General features: G+C 44.2%; 1 protein-coding gene across 1 annotated transcript in view; it reads left to right on the forward strand.

Annotated features, from left to right (window-relative positions):
* Nucleotides 1-17,595, forward strand: part of CFAP99 (cilia and flagella associated protein 99) — a 101,214-nt gene that overhangs the window by 67,822 nt on the left and 15,797 nt on the right. The window contains exons 11-14 of the mRNA XM_066573037.1: nucleotides 3,608-3,812; nucleotides 9,938-10,079; nucleotides 15,405-15,556; nucleotides 15,734-15,939. Coding sequence (XP_066429134.1) covers nucleotides 3,608-3,812; nucleotides 9,938-10,079; nucleotides 15,405-15,556; nucleotides 15,734-15,939 — 705 coding nt within the window. The remainder of the gene's footprint in view (nucleotides 1-3,607; nucleotides 3,813-9,937; nucleotides 10,080-15,404; nucleotides 15,557-15,733; nucleotides 15,940-17,595) is intronic.

Consider the following 17,595-nt stretch of genomic DNA (forward strand, 5'->3'; position numbering starts at 1 on the left):
CTTTCCGCCGAGGTTATGAATTTTTTTTACAGCCCCAAAAATGCCAGCGAATCTGTCTGACTTGATTTCTGTCACCATCTGGCAGATACTTCTGCAGACAAAAGCATATATTTGAGATAATTAAACTTGCATACTGCCTAAAAATCTGCATTGAGTAGAGATGCATTAGAAAGGTAGCAGTTAGAGAATGACAGCTGCTGGAGCGAGCGAGCTAAATGCTGAACTATGTGATCCTTCGAGCTGCACAATGCAGAAGTTGGCACTGAAGTACTCTGTTGACTCTGCTCTCTGTGACCTTATTCTGACAAGGCTGTCTGAAAACAGAAAAATATATATATACAGTCCAGTATGGATAGGAATAGGGACCTGAACCAGTTATATTCATCCATCACTTGAACACATGCCAAACACTAATGCATAGCCTTCATCCTAAGTATTTGGATGGGACAATACAGCAGGCCCTGGTTCTGACCCAATAGGGCTGAGCCATTACTTAGTTCATGGTTTCCAGCAAAAGGCAACCACATCTGAAGCCAACCTTGTAACAGATCACTTGTCTATGAACTTTTTTTGGATATGTAGGTATACGGTGGGGGGCTTATAAATAAATTCTTACAGTGGGCCTCAAGCACTCCAGTCCATAATTGATCTTGTTGTGAATATTTACCATTGAACACTCTTTTATTGCCTGAAGCCACCACTGGAGAGAGGTTAGGAGCTAACGCTATACTGTTTGGGTATTATTGAGTTCAATGTATAACAGTATGTAGTAAGCGCCACCTAGTGGTGACTGCGGGTAGTCTGGTGTTTATCATTCAACTCTGTATAAATAGAGGATTTATAGTTCTGTATTAAGCGTTGACCACCATTAAGATCTATTAAGAAAGTAATCAGCACAACATTTTGGACCTAAGAACTTGTTAATAAAAGGTGGACATTTAATTAAAAGGGGTTGTCTGGGACTTTTACTATTTATGTCCTATCCTTGGTTCCCCTGCTTGGCATCCTCACCATTTGACTATACAATGAGCCATCTGTTTTTGTGGAAAGAGCTGGAAGGAGATAGCACTGTCTGTATTGTAGCACCCAGGGTTGATTCTGCAGGCACATCTCCCATTTAATTCAATGGGAGCTGTGCCTGTAGTACCAACTCGGGCCACTACAATGTTGACAACACTACCTGCTTCCAGCACTGTCTGCTTTGACAGCAGCTTGGCAAACAGCTGATTATTGGAGATCCCAAGTGCAGGAGTTCCCCTACCATGAGGTGACCTGAGACTGTTGCCTCAGAGGGGCAGTGCCAGGGTTGCTGCCTGGCTGGTATAATTGCCACCTCTTAGCCAGCTGGGCAGCAACCCAACAAGCATTTAATTCACTCGCTCTACAGACATATTCCAGTGGCTTTCGCCACCACTGTTGTCATCTGACCTTTCCCCCAGCGTCAGAGTTCCTGCACACAGACGCTGGCCTGTATGCACTGCAGACACCAGGGGGGAGCGGTCAGGGGTTACAGTCTGATGACAGCAGCAAGTGAGTTAAATGCTTGTTGGCTTAGTGACCTCCAGCCAAGCAGCATTAACTCTGGGGTCACTATAGTGGTCACTATTACTGGGGCCAGTAACACTATTACTACTGAGGCCAGTACAGGTGACACTATTACTATTGGGGTCACTTAGGGGGAGACTATTACTACTGGGAACCCTATGGGGTATATATAAACAGTAAAATTTAAAATACAGCTCACCAAAAATCTTGAGCCAAAGCGTTATATCAAACAGCCAACCTCCAATAATGGGAGAAGACAACACCAGGTGGTTTCTCTGGAATGCAATGTGCAACAAAAACTTTGTATATAGCTACAGCGCTTTTAATTTAAAAAATTATCTTTATAGCATATATCCATAAAAAGGTAAAAACGCTCAGATGTACGAACAGCTAAACAGGGAAAAAACTAAGCCGAAGGCCTCGTGTCCACGAACGTATCAGTAAAACACTGCAGGTCTGCGCAGTGACCCTCTTTTTAAATTCCCTGCTCTGTTTCAGAGCAGGGCTGGGTATGAAAACACCTCCCAATGCATTGCGTATGCACCGCCTACGTACAGTGCCTATACCAATGTATAGGCTCACCCTGAGTGGCATGCAGTATCTACACGCACATGAAAGGGAACGTCTGAATATACCTGAGGAGGGATCAGAGGCGGATATACGCTCAGCAATACCTAGTTTTAATTTACGTGATGTCCATCCGTCATATTCCTCACAACAGATAGTACATTCAGTAACCTAAATGACATGAGTGGTGATAAATAAACTAATATGAAAAATATGTGATGTTGTAAAGGAAAAAATATACTGTTTTTAGAAAAAAAGAACAAAAGGGTAAGCGTGTAAACCCCTTCATATTGTGCTAAAAGAACTAAGATGCAAATAGTCATTTTCCGGCTGAGAAACTTGGCACTGTCCTTCTCTCAAGGCTGATTTTATTTTAAAAGGGGGTGCTAGGCATCAAGCAAATCAGCCCACAGTACCCCTGTCCCACCCTGCTTGTCTTTTTCATTTCAAAGTCCCTGCTGGTCTAGGGTATTGAAAGAGTCAAATGTAAAGTCCCTGGTGGTCTAGAGCAACAAAGGAGGTAATTGAAAAATTCGGGTTGCCCACAGGGTTCTTAGCCACCTTCCCGAAAGGATGCCTTCACACACCACAAACCAATGCATCACAAATCCACATGGCTTACGTGCGGAGTTTGATGTGGATGTGGAATAGCAGGCAGACTTTGCCCTTTGCAATGCAATGACATGTGGATTTTGCGGCTGATTTGTTTGTGGTGTTAAAGGGGTTTTCTGGGAATTAAAACTAAAAAAATTTCAGTGACTCAAAAATGTATAAAAATTAAAAACCATACTCACCTGCTTAAGTGGTACTTCATCTAGTGAGGGGGCTCTCCATTCGGAAGGAGCTAGCGGGCCGTCACGTGTCTTACTGTACATTGTGCATGTGACTACTCAGCCACTCACAGCTGCTGAAGCCTGTGATTGGCTGAGCAGTCATGTGCTCAATGAAAAGCATATGGCCGTCCGCCAGATTTTTCCTTGTTCTGAGTCCTGGAAAACCCCTTTAAAGCCCAATGTCCACAGGCGGATTTGATTTGCGGAATTTGCATGGGTCACCCACACGGAAGATCCACAATTCAGAGTACCCATAACTGAATATAAGCATTTGATTTGCGGACTGTTTGGTGCGGAAAACAAATCGCAGCATTCTCCATTGCAGTGCAGATTCCGTGCGGACGATCCGCCGTGCATCTGCTAATACAATTGTGGATGCACTGCGGATTTGAAGGTTGAAATCAATTAGGGAGGTGAGGAAAAGGCTGGGAGGTGGGGTTGTGGATTTTTTTTCCGCGCAGATGATCTGCAGTGCATCCATGTACATCCGCGCGGAAAAAACATTACTTCCGCGATCTTCCCCAGATAGTTTCCGCAGGTTTCCGCACAAGGAATCCGATCCGCCCCTGGATATGAGGCCTAAATTACACCCATTGTGAAAGCACCCAAACTGTCTCTGTTTTGTGTAGAGTCAACAACATCTGCTAATCTGTATTCTCTAGAATAGAGAAGCTGGTGGATGGGGCCCGGGACCCTAGCGAGTTTCTGGAATGGCAACGGCAAATGCACGCAAGGGACCTAGAAAAGCAACTAGCCGATATAGAATGCCGACGTCTAGAAGGGAAGCTGAGCCGCGAGGAGGCTCTTCTGGCACGACAGAACCTCATCCAGGAGAACAAGAAAAAGGCTTTAATTAAGAAAGAGGAGGTAAGACGCAGAAGCGGGTAGATTTGTGAAGCTACTATGTCAATGCTTAAAGACATAAAGCACATTGGCAGCACCGTGCAGGCGTCTAATTAATCTGAACTAACGCATGGCTTTAAGGCAGAAGGGATTCAATTATCTGTACTCTGCTGCCATTCTGCCCACATAACATTAATCCTTATTCTAATTTCTAAGACAAACAACCTCACTTCAAGTGTGACAATGGGAAATAAATAAAAAGTGTGAATAGTCGCACAGCGATCATAAACTGCGGCTCTCAGGTTTTAATCCATTAGGGCTTAGAGCAACAATAAAAGAGGCGAACAGGAAGATTCAGGGGTATATAGGCAGACACATGGCTGATTAGTCATGGTAGGCAGTGACATAGGTCGCTGTACAAGTAACATAAAACTACACCTTATTTCATGTCACTTGACCGTAAACCAAGACGATGAAGTGAGATCATAAATTCCAGCTCCTATTAAGACTTTATTAAGTTCTGCTCACAAACTTCTCAAACTATAGGCACATCTCATTAGCTAAACTCTCAGTCAGCAGCTTTGTTGAGACCACAGTCTGCACAAAAGATACTATCAGATGAGGAATGAGCATTTGCCTGTTCATCGGCCGATCGCTGCCCTGTTTAGACGGGGCAATATTCCGCTGAACGCATGTTCCACCAAACTGCTGTCCATGGTCATTGGACATGTAAAATGGCTTTAAAGGGAAACTGTCAGCTTGAGCATGCTGTCAAAACTGCAGGCATCATGTCATAGAGCAGGAGGAGCCGAGCAGATTGATATATAGTTTTATGGGGAAAGATTCAGTAAAACTTGTAGTTTATTCATTTATATCTCTGCTCATTCTGAGCTGAACAGTCCAATGGGCGGAGCTATCAGTGATTGACAGCTTTCCCGTATCTACAATACACTCCATGGGATCTCCATGTTCCTGCATAAGACAGTTGGCACATGAAGCAATTCACTTCCATACCAAAGTTTATTTTCCAATCCAGCTTCCTTGTGCTTCTCAGCAAACACTTCTCTACTGCATCTTACTTCACCTTACATAAAAAGCAAAAATAAACCCTGGTCTGACCTTTTGCTATAATATAACGTCCCTCTCTAACAATTGGGTCGAGCGCCCAAAACGTCTCAAGCCTTAGAACTGTACAGGGTGCATCCACTACCTTGTCGTGCACAATGGTCACTACTGTACGAGTCCCACAGGCCCTTTTTGCATAGTCTCTTCCCCTTCCAGCCAGGAGTCTGTCTCTTTTCCAGAATGGGAGCCACAAATGAGACTCTCACATCTCCTTTTAATGAGCCCTCTCAGCATAATCAGCCAGCTTGCAAATAGAGAACGCTACTTCTTTAACAGCCGTTCTCCTGAAATCTGGCCCCCTAGTGGCTTAAATACACTACAACAGTGGCTCTTGTTCTACACAGTTCATAGTATTTCCGTACAAACCCATATTGTGTATATTAGATTTAGATAGTTGGTTCTGCAAATGCAAAAAAAAAAATCCTTGATCTATAGACTGCGGGACAGAATAAGGTGACACAGATATACCTCCTCCCCCCAGAGGTCTCAGCACCACCGCATTGCACCCTCACTAGAACATCCTATTTTTCACAAGCAGGCTCCTCGTTCTCAGCTTCATTACAATGCTCTGACTTTTGAAGTACATGATTATGTTTTTCAATTATCATTTTGCTAAAAGTCTTCTAAAGAAGGCCGGGTGCACGAAGCGCTCACTCTTTAGAATTACCGCCTCAGCAATTCCAGGGGATATTAATGATCAACTCTCTGGTGATGTTCAGTTCTATGTAATTGTACACAATATTTCACAGTCCTTCAGTCTGTGATAGCTTTAATGAAAATGTTACGTATTGTGGTTCTCCGGGCCTTCTACCAATACAAATGCCAACTGCAATGATTATGTATGCATGGCATGCAAACCTGCAATATATAGAGATTTAAACTTGGCTTATATGAATACATCCAATATTATTAGTTAACCTGGCCATGTAATAATAGTAGAAAATCTGCCCCAATGTATATTCATAAGCTGGAACACGTCTTGTAAAGGGAGACTCCGGTGAACCAAAGGGCTCTATAATGTATCAAGTGTCTGAATACTAGCAGTATAAAATGTAGATGTATATTAGATGTAGTACAAACAGAAAGGTTTTGTCTAATTTACATATTTTTGGACATGTTATTTCTCTCTCTTCATACTTGCTGAGTGAGCATGAGTCGCCTCCTCCTCCCTCCCCTCTCACAGCATGAGTATCACATACATTGAGGAAGAGATTCTGCTGCAGCATCCCCCTTTTCCCTGACTAATATTTACTTTTTAATTTAGATTTTTTTTTTTGGTAAGTGAGGAAGTTTCTGAAAGCCTGCAAGCAAGGAAAAGGGAATTATAAGCATATATTACAAAAGTTCTTCTAGACACAAATATTTTGCTGATTTATGCTTTTCAGACTCTAACCCAAAATTATATTTTTTTATTTCCTTTCAACATCAAACTACGTCAAACGTGTGGAATCAATAATCGAACATACACTTGCCTGTGTGCATAACCAATATGGAACTCCTACTAAATAGTATATACAGAGAAAAATATGTGCTAAAAATTAATCTTTATTAAAGGCTATGGAAACCTTTGTGCATGAATATACACATCTTACTAAGTCCTGCAGAAAAAAATTGATGCACTTACCTGGGGGGGGTTATTGAGTTTTCCTTCTCATTCATTTGGAAAGCCTCATACTTGACTTGCAGGATCTCCTACATTCAAGTTGCTGGTTTGGGGGTCTTTCCCAGCACTGATCAGCTGGTCTCTCTCATGAATGCACACAAGCCCAGCTCCCCCACCCCTCTCCTCTTTCAAAGGCTGTGCCGCATAACTACGCCCAGTCGATACTACACCGCTATCTCTCCATGTATCTTATCTTCTCTCTCTGAATAGCTGCTGGTTCCTCCTCACTGCTGATAACAGCAGAAAATTCCCCCAGAGTGAATTACAGTCCTCTGTAATAGTATCTTTCTGTGCTCTGTCATCCTGATCTCCTCCACCATCCCCAGCACTGTCATACAACCCTCTTAGTGTAAATGGAATGAATGCACATTCATGATAGGGGAGCAGGTTACAGAAGGAGCTGTCAGTTTACTGTGACTGACATAATTTGCTAATTTTTCAGTTCCCCAGTCTGCAGCACCTTGGAAAACACCACAAGTATAGAAATGTGACAGCTGCGGGTGTGCTGCGGAATGGACGACTTCCATTAACTTCAACACCGGGGGAAAAAAATAAAAATCACACCCGCATGCTTTTAGCTGCCCTGCGGGTGCCCATGTCTTCCAATGGGCGGCTTGATTTGCGGATCTCCCGCGCGGGTGCCCCTACACGGGTTCCGCAAGTCAAATCCACCCGTGTGCATGAGGTCCAAGAAAGATAGGCCGCCTGCAGACGGCCGGTCAGATCCCTCTGCGAGAATTCTCACAGCGGGATCTGACCCGCACCCCTGCAGTGATCACTGCGGCTCACCTGTTCCTGTGTCTCCCTGCTCTTCTATGTGCCGGCTGCCGCCCAGCCGACGCATGCGCAGAACGGAGCCGGCGCGTCACTTGTGACGTTTTTGTGTGGGCTTCTGCGAGATCCGCATAGAAATAGAACATGCCGCGATTTGTTTTCTGCACGTGTTTTCACACGGACAAATCTCAGCTGTGTGCAGGCCACAACAGCATATAAACAACAAAGTAACCTACTCCCCACTTCTGGCTTGTATGCTCTTATTTCTCCTACCGCTTTATAAGGTTTTTACATAAACTTTGATTTACTGTTTATTTATATACAAGGAGTTGGAGATATACAAACTTGTGATAAACATATCTGCTTCTAAACATGTAAGCCTGTTTATGGTTTTTATGGCTGTTTTTTAAATTATGAATTTAATGAAGATGAATTTTGCACATGTTTTTTGCTTTATGTAGGAGTAGAATTTCCTTTAAATGCAATTTAGTATTCCCTTTTATCCAGGCATTGGAGTACTGAACATCAGAAAAATATGTGCACAACTTTTCCATATCTCTATATACACTGCTTCACAGAGAAAACGCCACGCCATGAAGAAATGCTCAAAACGAGATGAAACTGAACACACAAATAGAGAATTACGTTCTGAACAATCACTTTTAATTTCTAACAATTACACGTCTCCTGTGGCCAAATAAACAGGATGATCGGTAATAGAGATGAGCGAGCGTACTCGGTTCGGGTGTTTTTGCACTCGAGCACCGCTTTTTCCGAGTAACTGACTACTCGGACGAAAAGATTCGGGGGGCGGCGTGGTGGAGCGGGGGGTAGCAGTGGGGAACAGGGGGGAGCTCTCTTTCCCCCCCCCCCCCCCACTCCCCTCTGCAACCCCCCGTTCACCCCCGACGCCCCCCGAATCTTTTCGTCCGAGTAGTCAGTTACTCGGAAAAAGCGGTGCTCAAGTGCAAAAACACCCGAACCGAGTACGCTCGCTCATCTCTAATTGGTAAGTACTGGGGCCACCATTTGGGTGATATATGGCATCAATTCAGTGGGTGCCAGAATACTGACTATGTGGTATTGACCATAGTCTACAGTTCATCCTCATTACAGAACAGTGGGGGAAAGTTCACTCAACATCCACATGTGTTCCACAGATTCTTGATCTGGGAATCATGCTGGCTAAGGAATCATCTGAACACCGGCTGCACTGGCAAAACATGCTGGCTAATGTTCACAATCGGGGTTACACGTTATCCTGCTGGAAACGGCCCAGAAGATATGGTAGTGCAACGGGTTCCAGCACCTCATCAACATAACATCTTGCTGTCAATGTGCTCCTGATGCATACTAGAAGTGATGGCACCACAAGCCATGACTCCATATTAATAGCTCAGTGGCATTCCAAAATGGCAGAAGAATCAGCCCAATTGCCACGTTACCTCCAGACCCTGCACACATTCAGGACGCTGGTGAAGTGTGAGGGGCAGCCTTCGCAAAAAACAACTTGACCGCAAACGTGCATCAACGAATCTTTGATTGTCACTGTGATTGTCACTATTGGAGACGCTAAATCTGTCTGCACACTGAATTCTGTCCGCAGAATGTCGCCAACTTTGGATGGTAGAGACACTTACTGCATGGCACCAGATGCATCAATCTGTGCCTACTGACGTTCATCTCAGTGCTCCAGTTCACTATGATGTACATTTATTTCTGCTGACCACCGTCCACAAATTCGACCCACGGTTGTGGCGTCCTATTGAGTTTCTGTTGCGATATGATGAAAAGACCAACCTGCTGAAACGTTCAATAAAGTTGTTGGTTTGATGAAACTGCTTTCAACAGCATCTTAGAAGCATTATCACTCCTTAACCTTCATCCAGACACAAAAAACAACGCCGAAAAGCTGTTTGTATGGGCGTGACAAAACCTCCAAATTTAGACTGTTTTTCGACATTTATCGCGCTCCCAAATCACACAATTGGCCCGAAAATGCATCAATTTGCATAACTTTGTCTGAACCTGCCCTGTAGATTGTGTAGTAATGCGGCCAAATCTTTACTGTACGGCATTTTCTCTGTGATGTTTGTGAAGTTAAAGGGGTTTTTCGGGACTAATGAAAAATGTTATGGAGAGGAAATGTAATAAAATTGAACTATAAGCCATAGTCACCTTCCTGAAGGACCTCCTGGTCCAGTGGTTCCTACCACTGCAATCCCAGAAGAAGCTACAGCAGTCACATGCCATTCATGGTGCAATGTGACTGCTTAGCCAATCACAGAATGGGATTAGCTTAGTGGTCATGTGGGCAAAGAATGGCACATGACCACTCCAACTTCTTCCAGGTTGAAGTGGCAGAGGCCAGGGCTTCTGCACTAGACTGGAGGCCATTTAGGAAGGTGAGTATGGCTTAATTTTCTTTTTTATTACATTTTCTGCCCGTTATATATATATTTTTTTTTAGTCCTGAAAAAAAGCATTAATTAGATTCTTTTTCTTCTCTTTTGACTTTTTTCTATTAGATCCTGTTAATCTTGCACATTCACATTGCATATAGTCATCTGGCTGTTTTTTTCTGCAGACAGAGAAGCTGATGCGGGTGTATGCCGAGAAACGTCTGCAAGAAGAGAAGGAGATGAGGGACCTTGTGGAACAAGTATCTGAGGGACACAAAAACACTAAACAAGCAAGACTGAAACTCCAGAAGTACAAGCAACAAATAGGTATCACTCCGGGAACACCACTATAATAATGCAAGAATTAGGCCAGGCTCACGCTGGACCCCGGAGGAGGGGAGCAGTGAAACATTCCTATAGTTTTCTGTACCTAGTGAGTAATGACCGAGTATGCTCCTGACGCATACACTAAACGCATCCATAGGCTTTATTAGATATGACATACCAAAGGAGTGGCCTTCCGGCATACATTCATGCTTTTTCAGTGCATACATCTGGGCTTTATGTCCAGCTTCTATGTTTTATGCAGCAAATGTAATGAACAGAAAGTGTGAACAAAACCAAATTCAGTTGCTTAAATGGTTGTCTCGCGGCAGCAAGTGGGGTTCAGCACTTCTGTATGGCCATATTAATGCACTTTGTAATGTACATCGTGCATTAATTATGAGCCATACAGAAGTTATTCACTTACCTGTTCCGTTGCTAGCGTCCCCGTCGCCATGGATCCGTCTAAATTCGCTGTCTTCTGGCGTTTTTAGACGCGCTTGCACAGTCCGGTCTTCTCCCTGGTGAATGGGGCCGCTCGTGCCGGAGAGCTGGTCCCCGTAGCTCCGCCCCGTCACGTGTGCCGATTTCAGCCAATCAGGAGGCTGGAATCGGCAATGGACCGCACAGAGCCCACGGTGCACCATGGGAGAAGACCCGCGGTGCATCGTGGGTGAAGATCCCGGCGGCCATCTTGGTAAAGGAAGAAAGAAGTCGTCGCAGCGCGGGGATTCGGGTAAGTAATAAACTTTTTTTTTTTTTTAACCCATCCCTTGGGTTTGTCTCGCGCCGAATGGGGGGCCTATTGAAAAAAAAAAAAAAACGTTTCGGCAAGAGACAACCCCTTTAAGTGTCAGATGTCTATGTACAGGTATATAGGGGAAGGCTCGGAATAGCAGAATGACTTTCATTGCTGGATATTGTCACAACAGCACAATATCAAACATAAGAGACAACAGAGTTCCAGACTAAAAAAAAATTACCTAGGAGCCCTTGGCTCTCAACCTGCAAAATGTAGGAGCCAAATAAAATTTTAAAGCACCAAATTAAAAAAATAATTAAAAAAGATTATAATAATAATTTACTGGGTCACATCTCCTAGATCCCCCATGCCGTGCAATAGCATCCATCTCTGCATCCCCCACGCCTTACAATAGCATCCAGCCCCGTATACGCCCACGCCATATTATAGTATCCAGCCCTGCATCCCCCACGCCTTACAATAGCATCCAGCCCCATATACCCCCACACCATATAATAGCATCCAGCCCTGCATCCTCCACACAATACAATAGTACCCAGCCCGTATTCCCTACGCCGTTAAATAGCATCCATCCCTGCATCCCCCACACCATATAATGGCATCCAGCCCCGTATACCCCCACGCCATATTATAGCATCCAGCCCTGCATCCCCCACGCCTTACAATAGCATCCAGCTCCATATACCCCCACACCATATTATAGCATCCAGCCCTGCATCCCCCACACCATATTATAGCATTCAGCCCTGCATCCCCCACGCCTTACAATAGCATCCAGCCCCGTATACCCCCACGCCATATTATAGCATCCAGCCCTGCATCCCCCACGCCTTACAATAGCATCCAGGCCCGTATACCCCCACACCATATTATAACATCCAGCCCTGCATTTTCCACGCCTTACAATAGTATCCAGCTCTGCATCCCCCACGCCTTACAATAGTATCCAGCCCTGCATCCCCCACGCCTTACAATAGTATCCAGCCCTGCATCCCCCAGGCAATAATAATATGCAGCCCCACATCCCCAAAGCAATATAATAGCATGCAGCCCCCCCACTACAATTGCATATAAAAGCTTCATAGTAGTGATATTCAAGCCAGAGATGACACTGCTCATCTCCCTTCACACTTTTTCCCCCTTTTCCCAACTGGGCCATAGACAGGTGGCCTATCTCCACCTGTTCTATAGACAGGATGCTCATCTCTGCTTGTTCATGCATGGACAAGCACTGGCCGCTCTTCCTCTCCCAAGTCTGTGGGCATACTACTCATCTCCATCCCTCTAACTCTTTTTCTACCTTGAAGGATACTGGCAACATGGCGCAGGATTACTACAGCACATGGGTGGGTAGCTGGCACTGAAAAAAAACCCAGCAGCAGCGAGGAGCTTGCTCATTCTTCAGCTCCTAGCAGGCAACCTCAGTGGACAGGCCAGTTAGTGTACAGGCCTTGCATGCTGCGTGCAGAAGAGGCGGCTTGTGTATCAGAGCCACACTTGCAGTGCAGCTGTGGGAATACTCGCAAATGGTGACAGGATTGAAAAATCTTGTCGCCATTTGCAAAATCTTAGGTGCATTGGTGACCATTTTGGTGGCCATCTGGAGCTCTGGACAAACCTAAATATTAGATCGGAGGGTGGGGGATCGGCTCATAGCACCCTATATCAACTGTTTGAAGGGGCTATCACACTTGAGCGAGCCCTACAACCTCTTCTTTGGCCTGTGATGCCTTGTTCATCAGTCAAATGGCCCTAATGCAGTCCAATTCAAGTAAATGGGATTGAGCTGCAGTACCAGGCAATGCGGTATGCAATGTAGGGTGCTGTGCCTCATGACTTGAACTGTAGCCCCTTCAGACAGCTGATCGCAGGGGTTGCTAGGAGTCCCACCCCTACCTCACATCTAAGAAGGATGTTATCAGTATAAAAGTCCCAGAAAACCCCTTTAATGTAAAACAGTATGCAGTAAGCTCCCTCTATTAGTGACCACAGGTCATTATGAATGGAGCTCTGTATCAGAAAAATGGAGCTCCATTCATAATGAAGATATATTAAAGGGATTGTCCTTTTTGGATTTTTCTAATGATAAGCTGTCCTCAAGACAAGTCATGAATAAATTGTTGGGGGAGGTCCGACACTCGGTATTCCCACTGATCAGCTGACACCCGGTAGACAGATCAGGTCATCAATAGAAAAAAAAAAGTCCCAGACAACCTTTTTAAGAAAATGATTGACAGAAAATGTTGGCATGTTAGATAAAGGACACAACTGTATTCGAGGATGAATATTCAATTTGAGGTTTAAAGCAGATTTCTAGAGAGTCTGCTGTTACTGAGGCTCATTTCCCTTAGTAGTGGTTATTAGTTGCTTGTATTTTGCAATCATTCTGTCCATGCCGTAACAATGCGATCATCTTCTGATGATATTCATCAACAAATTGAAAGAAGCAGAGCTGTAGTGTAAAGCATGAAAAGAACAGCATGAAGGACAGAGGAGCAGCGTGAGCCTCTGATAACGTGCAGAAGTGGATGTTAAATTAACTCTGTCTCACTTTAGGCAGTGCAGTCTCCTCCATACACTAATGAAGAAGAACTAAAAGGATGCTGATAAAATAAGCAGCATTGGAGATGTTTGCTAAAGGGAGAAGTCCCTACGTAAAGCTGTAAGAGCGCTTTTACATGGGCCGATAAATCGCTGAGATTCCCACATTCAGGAGGAATCTGAACAGTATAACTCAGTGTAAATGCATGCAGAAAATTGACCGACGTATCGTACCATGTAAACAGGCAGTCATTAATCTATGAACGACTGCCTGTTTACTGTGAAAGGAGGTTGGCCAGATCGATCCCCAGGCGCTCCGCCTCCATTCACTGAGAGATGCTCATTGCTGTGTAAAAGCATAGGAACGTTACCGCTGGGACAACCTTTCTACCTTCTGTGCTGACAGGTCATACTATGTCAAAGGGCCCTGAGCAACTTTACCTTGATCATGGAATTTAGACACAAGCTTAAGCAACAAACTGAGTTTTTACCCAGGGTAAAAGAAGATAAAAGGGAATATATCACCAAATTTGTTTTGCATGAATTAAAACCAGATAGAGAAACATATTCCATTTATCTAATTTATTTTATTTTCTGATTGTAGAATTTTTTATTTTCGTGTCTGTATATGACTATGGGGGCTGCCGTTTTGCCTAAAGGTCATTTAGACACAAAGATGATGGCTCAAAAGATGGCTTTTGAGCGATCATTTTTGCATAAACTACTACTTAGTACTAATGCCTATTAGTACCAATTAGTAGCCACTGGGAACTGTAATCAGAGAACAGACCACCTGCTGTTCGCCAAATACATTTCCTTTGTTCTGCTGATGGGGCTGACAGCTGAGACAATGTTATCAGTGTTCCCCAGGCAGAACACAGCATGTGGTCCGTCTTTATCAGCTGAAGGATAGATTTCATGCCAAACTGAAATCCATCCTTCGGCAGAAAAGTGAGAGATGGGCACATTTACACGCAACGATATGGCTTTTGAGCGATAATTTTTGTGTCTAAATGGCCTTTTAGTTACATTTAATAGCATTTAGAAGATATGCTTTTTAGCAGCTTCATGGGCCATTCTAGATATGCTCTGTGACTTGTGCAGGGGTCATTGTTCAGGGAGGGGGAGTAGTTAGTCACAGTTTACACCTATTGTGAATGGTGGATCCTGTGTTATCTACATAGAGGTGTTACCTCTCAGTGTAATCCTGACTGTAATGTTAGGGAGATGACTGCTGCAAAGCTTTTTCTACAGAAGTCTCTGCCTATTAGTCTCTGGTCAGTGTGAAAAATGCGGGATTTTAGAATTTTTGTAATGTAAAATGCAATTGAAAATTTTTTTAAAAAGTCTTAAAAAATATGTTTAACACAAACGTGATTTATATAATAGGCCATTCTGTGATGACACATTCCCTTTAAAGCGACCCTCCAGTTTCGGGAAAAAAATTCTGTTTTGGGGCAGGAGAGGAAGAGGGGTAGATTACCTGCAGTCATTTCTGTCTGCTGTCTCTCCAATCTTCCCTATGCAGACGTCTTTATCATTTGTCCAAGATGGCTGCAACAAATTTCTAACTACGGTACCTAGTTAATGCAGCGAATGTCTGTCTGATTGACCAGCATTGATCACGTGAGCAACACTGGCCAATCAGAGAGCAGTATAATGCATTAGTAGTGTAATACTGGCAATGCATGTCGGAGATTAGGTAGTCTGAAGATTGCGTTGGACATCTCGGATGACTAAAAACGGGACCTGAAACTGGTGGATCGGAGGGGTGACAGAGAAAAACAACTGCAGGTAATCTTACCACCTCCTCTCCCTCCGTCCTGGAATAGAAGTTTGTCCTGAAACCAGAGGGTCACTTTAACGATGCCTCTGTCTTGAGAGCATCAACGTCTTAGGTTCTTCTCACGTCTGTTTCTACAAGCAGAGATATTTATTAATATAATATTGGAGTTATTACTTTCCAATTTCTTCTTGTAGGAGAGCGCTATAGATTATTACCGTCTGGTTTTACCCCTCTCTAGTACAAGAAGTAGCAGAGGAGAGTCGGGAGCTGTTACGCCAAGCCTTGGAGGAGGCCCAGGAGGAGCTAAGGAAGAAATTTGAGCTGATCCGTGAGATACGAGCCATGGAGTCCGTGCCCTTCATTAGACAGACGTTGGTGGATCTAACACAAGTGAGTGCACGGTAACACTAGATGAAATTACGCAGAAGCTTTAGCAAAGGCATCACTAGAAGCTCAAACCTCAACAAGCAAGTCCGTCTTGCTGTATGGTGGGGTATGGTACGCTTCAGATGTGAGAAGCTTCTGTGGATGCTAATAGATTCTTTCCTGGGTTATTCTATTCCTCAGACCGCTGGGCATGGATTAAACTGTGAGATGTCCATAGTGGAGCTCCGGGAACGTCTGGCTTTACTGAAGGAAGCTGAAAGAAAAGCCGAGGAGGAAAAGCGAGACCAGATCCTTGAGGAAAAGCAGTTAAAACAGCAGCATCTTCTGGATACTCTGGAGCAGATCTCTCTACACCGAGCTGCCCAAGCCAAAGCTGCTGTCCTCAGGTCGGTGAGGTATCCGCCATTGTGACTGTGTGTAATAACTTGCATATGTGAGTCTCCGTGTGTTGTCGCCTCTTGTTCTAACAACATACAGTATATGTGCACATATAGAATTTTTTTGAGATCTTCTCCACCTAGACAGTGTGAAGGTCTTTTTTAAGACCTTCAGAAAAGAAGGCCAAATTCTAACATGCCAATGTTTCAAAAAACTGATGATTTTTCATCCATATGGATTTACATATCATGTCTGTTTGCAGTTCATGGAGGAAATTTACTAACCCCAGCATTTCGGAAACCGCTTAATGCATGAAAATTTGCACGTCCCTTCATGTTTTAAGCGCATCCCTGGCACCTCCGTGCGCCTTCTCAGAGATGTATGCCAGGCGTAAGCTCTACATAAATCTGTTGGTCCAGGGTGGCTACACTCCCTTCCTACAATCCTAACTCATTTTTAAAGAAAGTGGCAGGGCGAGTGCAAAAAGAAGAAACGTTGCCAATTTTTGTGTAAATTCCTGCTTGCTCAAAAATGTGCAGCTTTTTTTATACCAAAAACCAGTGTAAAATATTTTGTAAATATTCTCAATTATACCTTTACCATGCCCAGAAACATACCCTTAAACCAAAACACAAAATCATCATGGCAAGCAATTTGGCAAGACAACACATTATTGAGCATGTTACTTCCGACCTGGACGCCAAACATCACGTGCAGATGGGGCGTCATAGTTATCCTAAAAGGACGGATACACACAGTTTGTTACCCTACCATACTAATACGAGGAAAACCCTACCTAAGGGCTTATTTACACGAGCGTATATCAGTTGGGGTTTCATGCCCAGCCGATATACGCTTCCATCTAAGTAGTTCCCCCCCTTCCCTCCCTCCACCGGCTCTCTGCCTTTCTCCTCCAATCTGGCGTTTGCAACGGGAGGGGGCGGGACATTGGTAGAGCTAAGTTCCGCTCTTCCCCGCCCACTCCCATTGCTGGCTATGGTCAAGGGGTGAGGAGGGGTCGGGAGCTTAGCTCCAGCCCCGTCCCGCCCACTCCCATTGCAAACCGCTCAGAGGGGAGGAGAGAGGCAGAGAGCCAATGGTTGGGAGGGAAGGGGGGGAAACTGCTTAGATGGAAGTGTATATCGGCTGGCCGTGAAAACGCTGGCTGATAAACGCTTGTATAAATAAGCCCTAAAAGTGAGGCTATCACCCTGACTAGGGCAGCCACATATCCGGAACCTGGGAGCAACCTAGACTGTCCCTTGATGGTTACAAGAGGGGTAACAATTGACAACAGTAAATAACAATAATCACAACAGTACTAGAAAGTAAATGTTGCAACACCAAAAATAAGTGGGTTGTCCTGCACCTTGTAAGTGAACCACACTAGTACGCACGCCCCAGGCTTCCCCAACATTTGAAAGCCAGACAGCTCACTGTAAAAATTACTATAAAAATTGGTATTTGTTACAAATAGGGCCCTTTACACACCAAGAAATGCCATTGAAAGCTGGGCCTGTCTGCCACTGTCTCCCATCCTGAACTTACAGCTATTACACACAGTTGGACCAATCCACATCAAGCCAAAGTTTTCTTTGGAGGGCCAAATTATTTCATTAGAAGCATTGATAATGCTTGGAGTGGTCAACGTCAAAAAAAGTCCT

The sequence above is a fragment of the Eleutherodactylus coqui genome, chromosome 7, assembly GCF_035609145.1.
Source record: "Eleutherodactylus coqui strain aEleCoq1 chromosome 7, aEleCoq1.hap1, whole genome shotgun sequence".
In the NCBI taxonomy this organism is placed as follows: domain Eukaryota; kingdom Metazoa; phylum Chordata; class Amphibia; order Anura; family Eleutherodactylidae; genus Eleutherodactylus; species Eleutherodactylus coqui.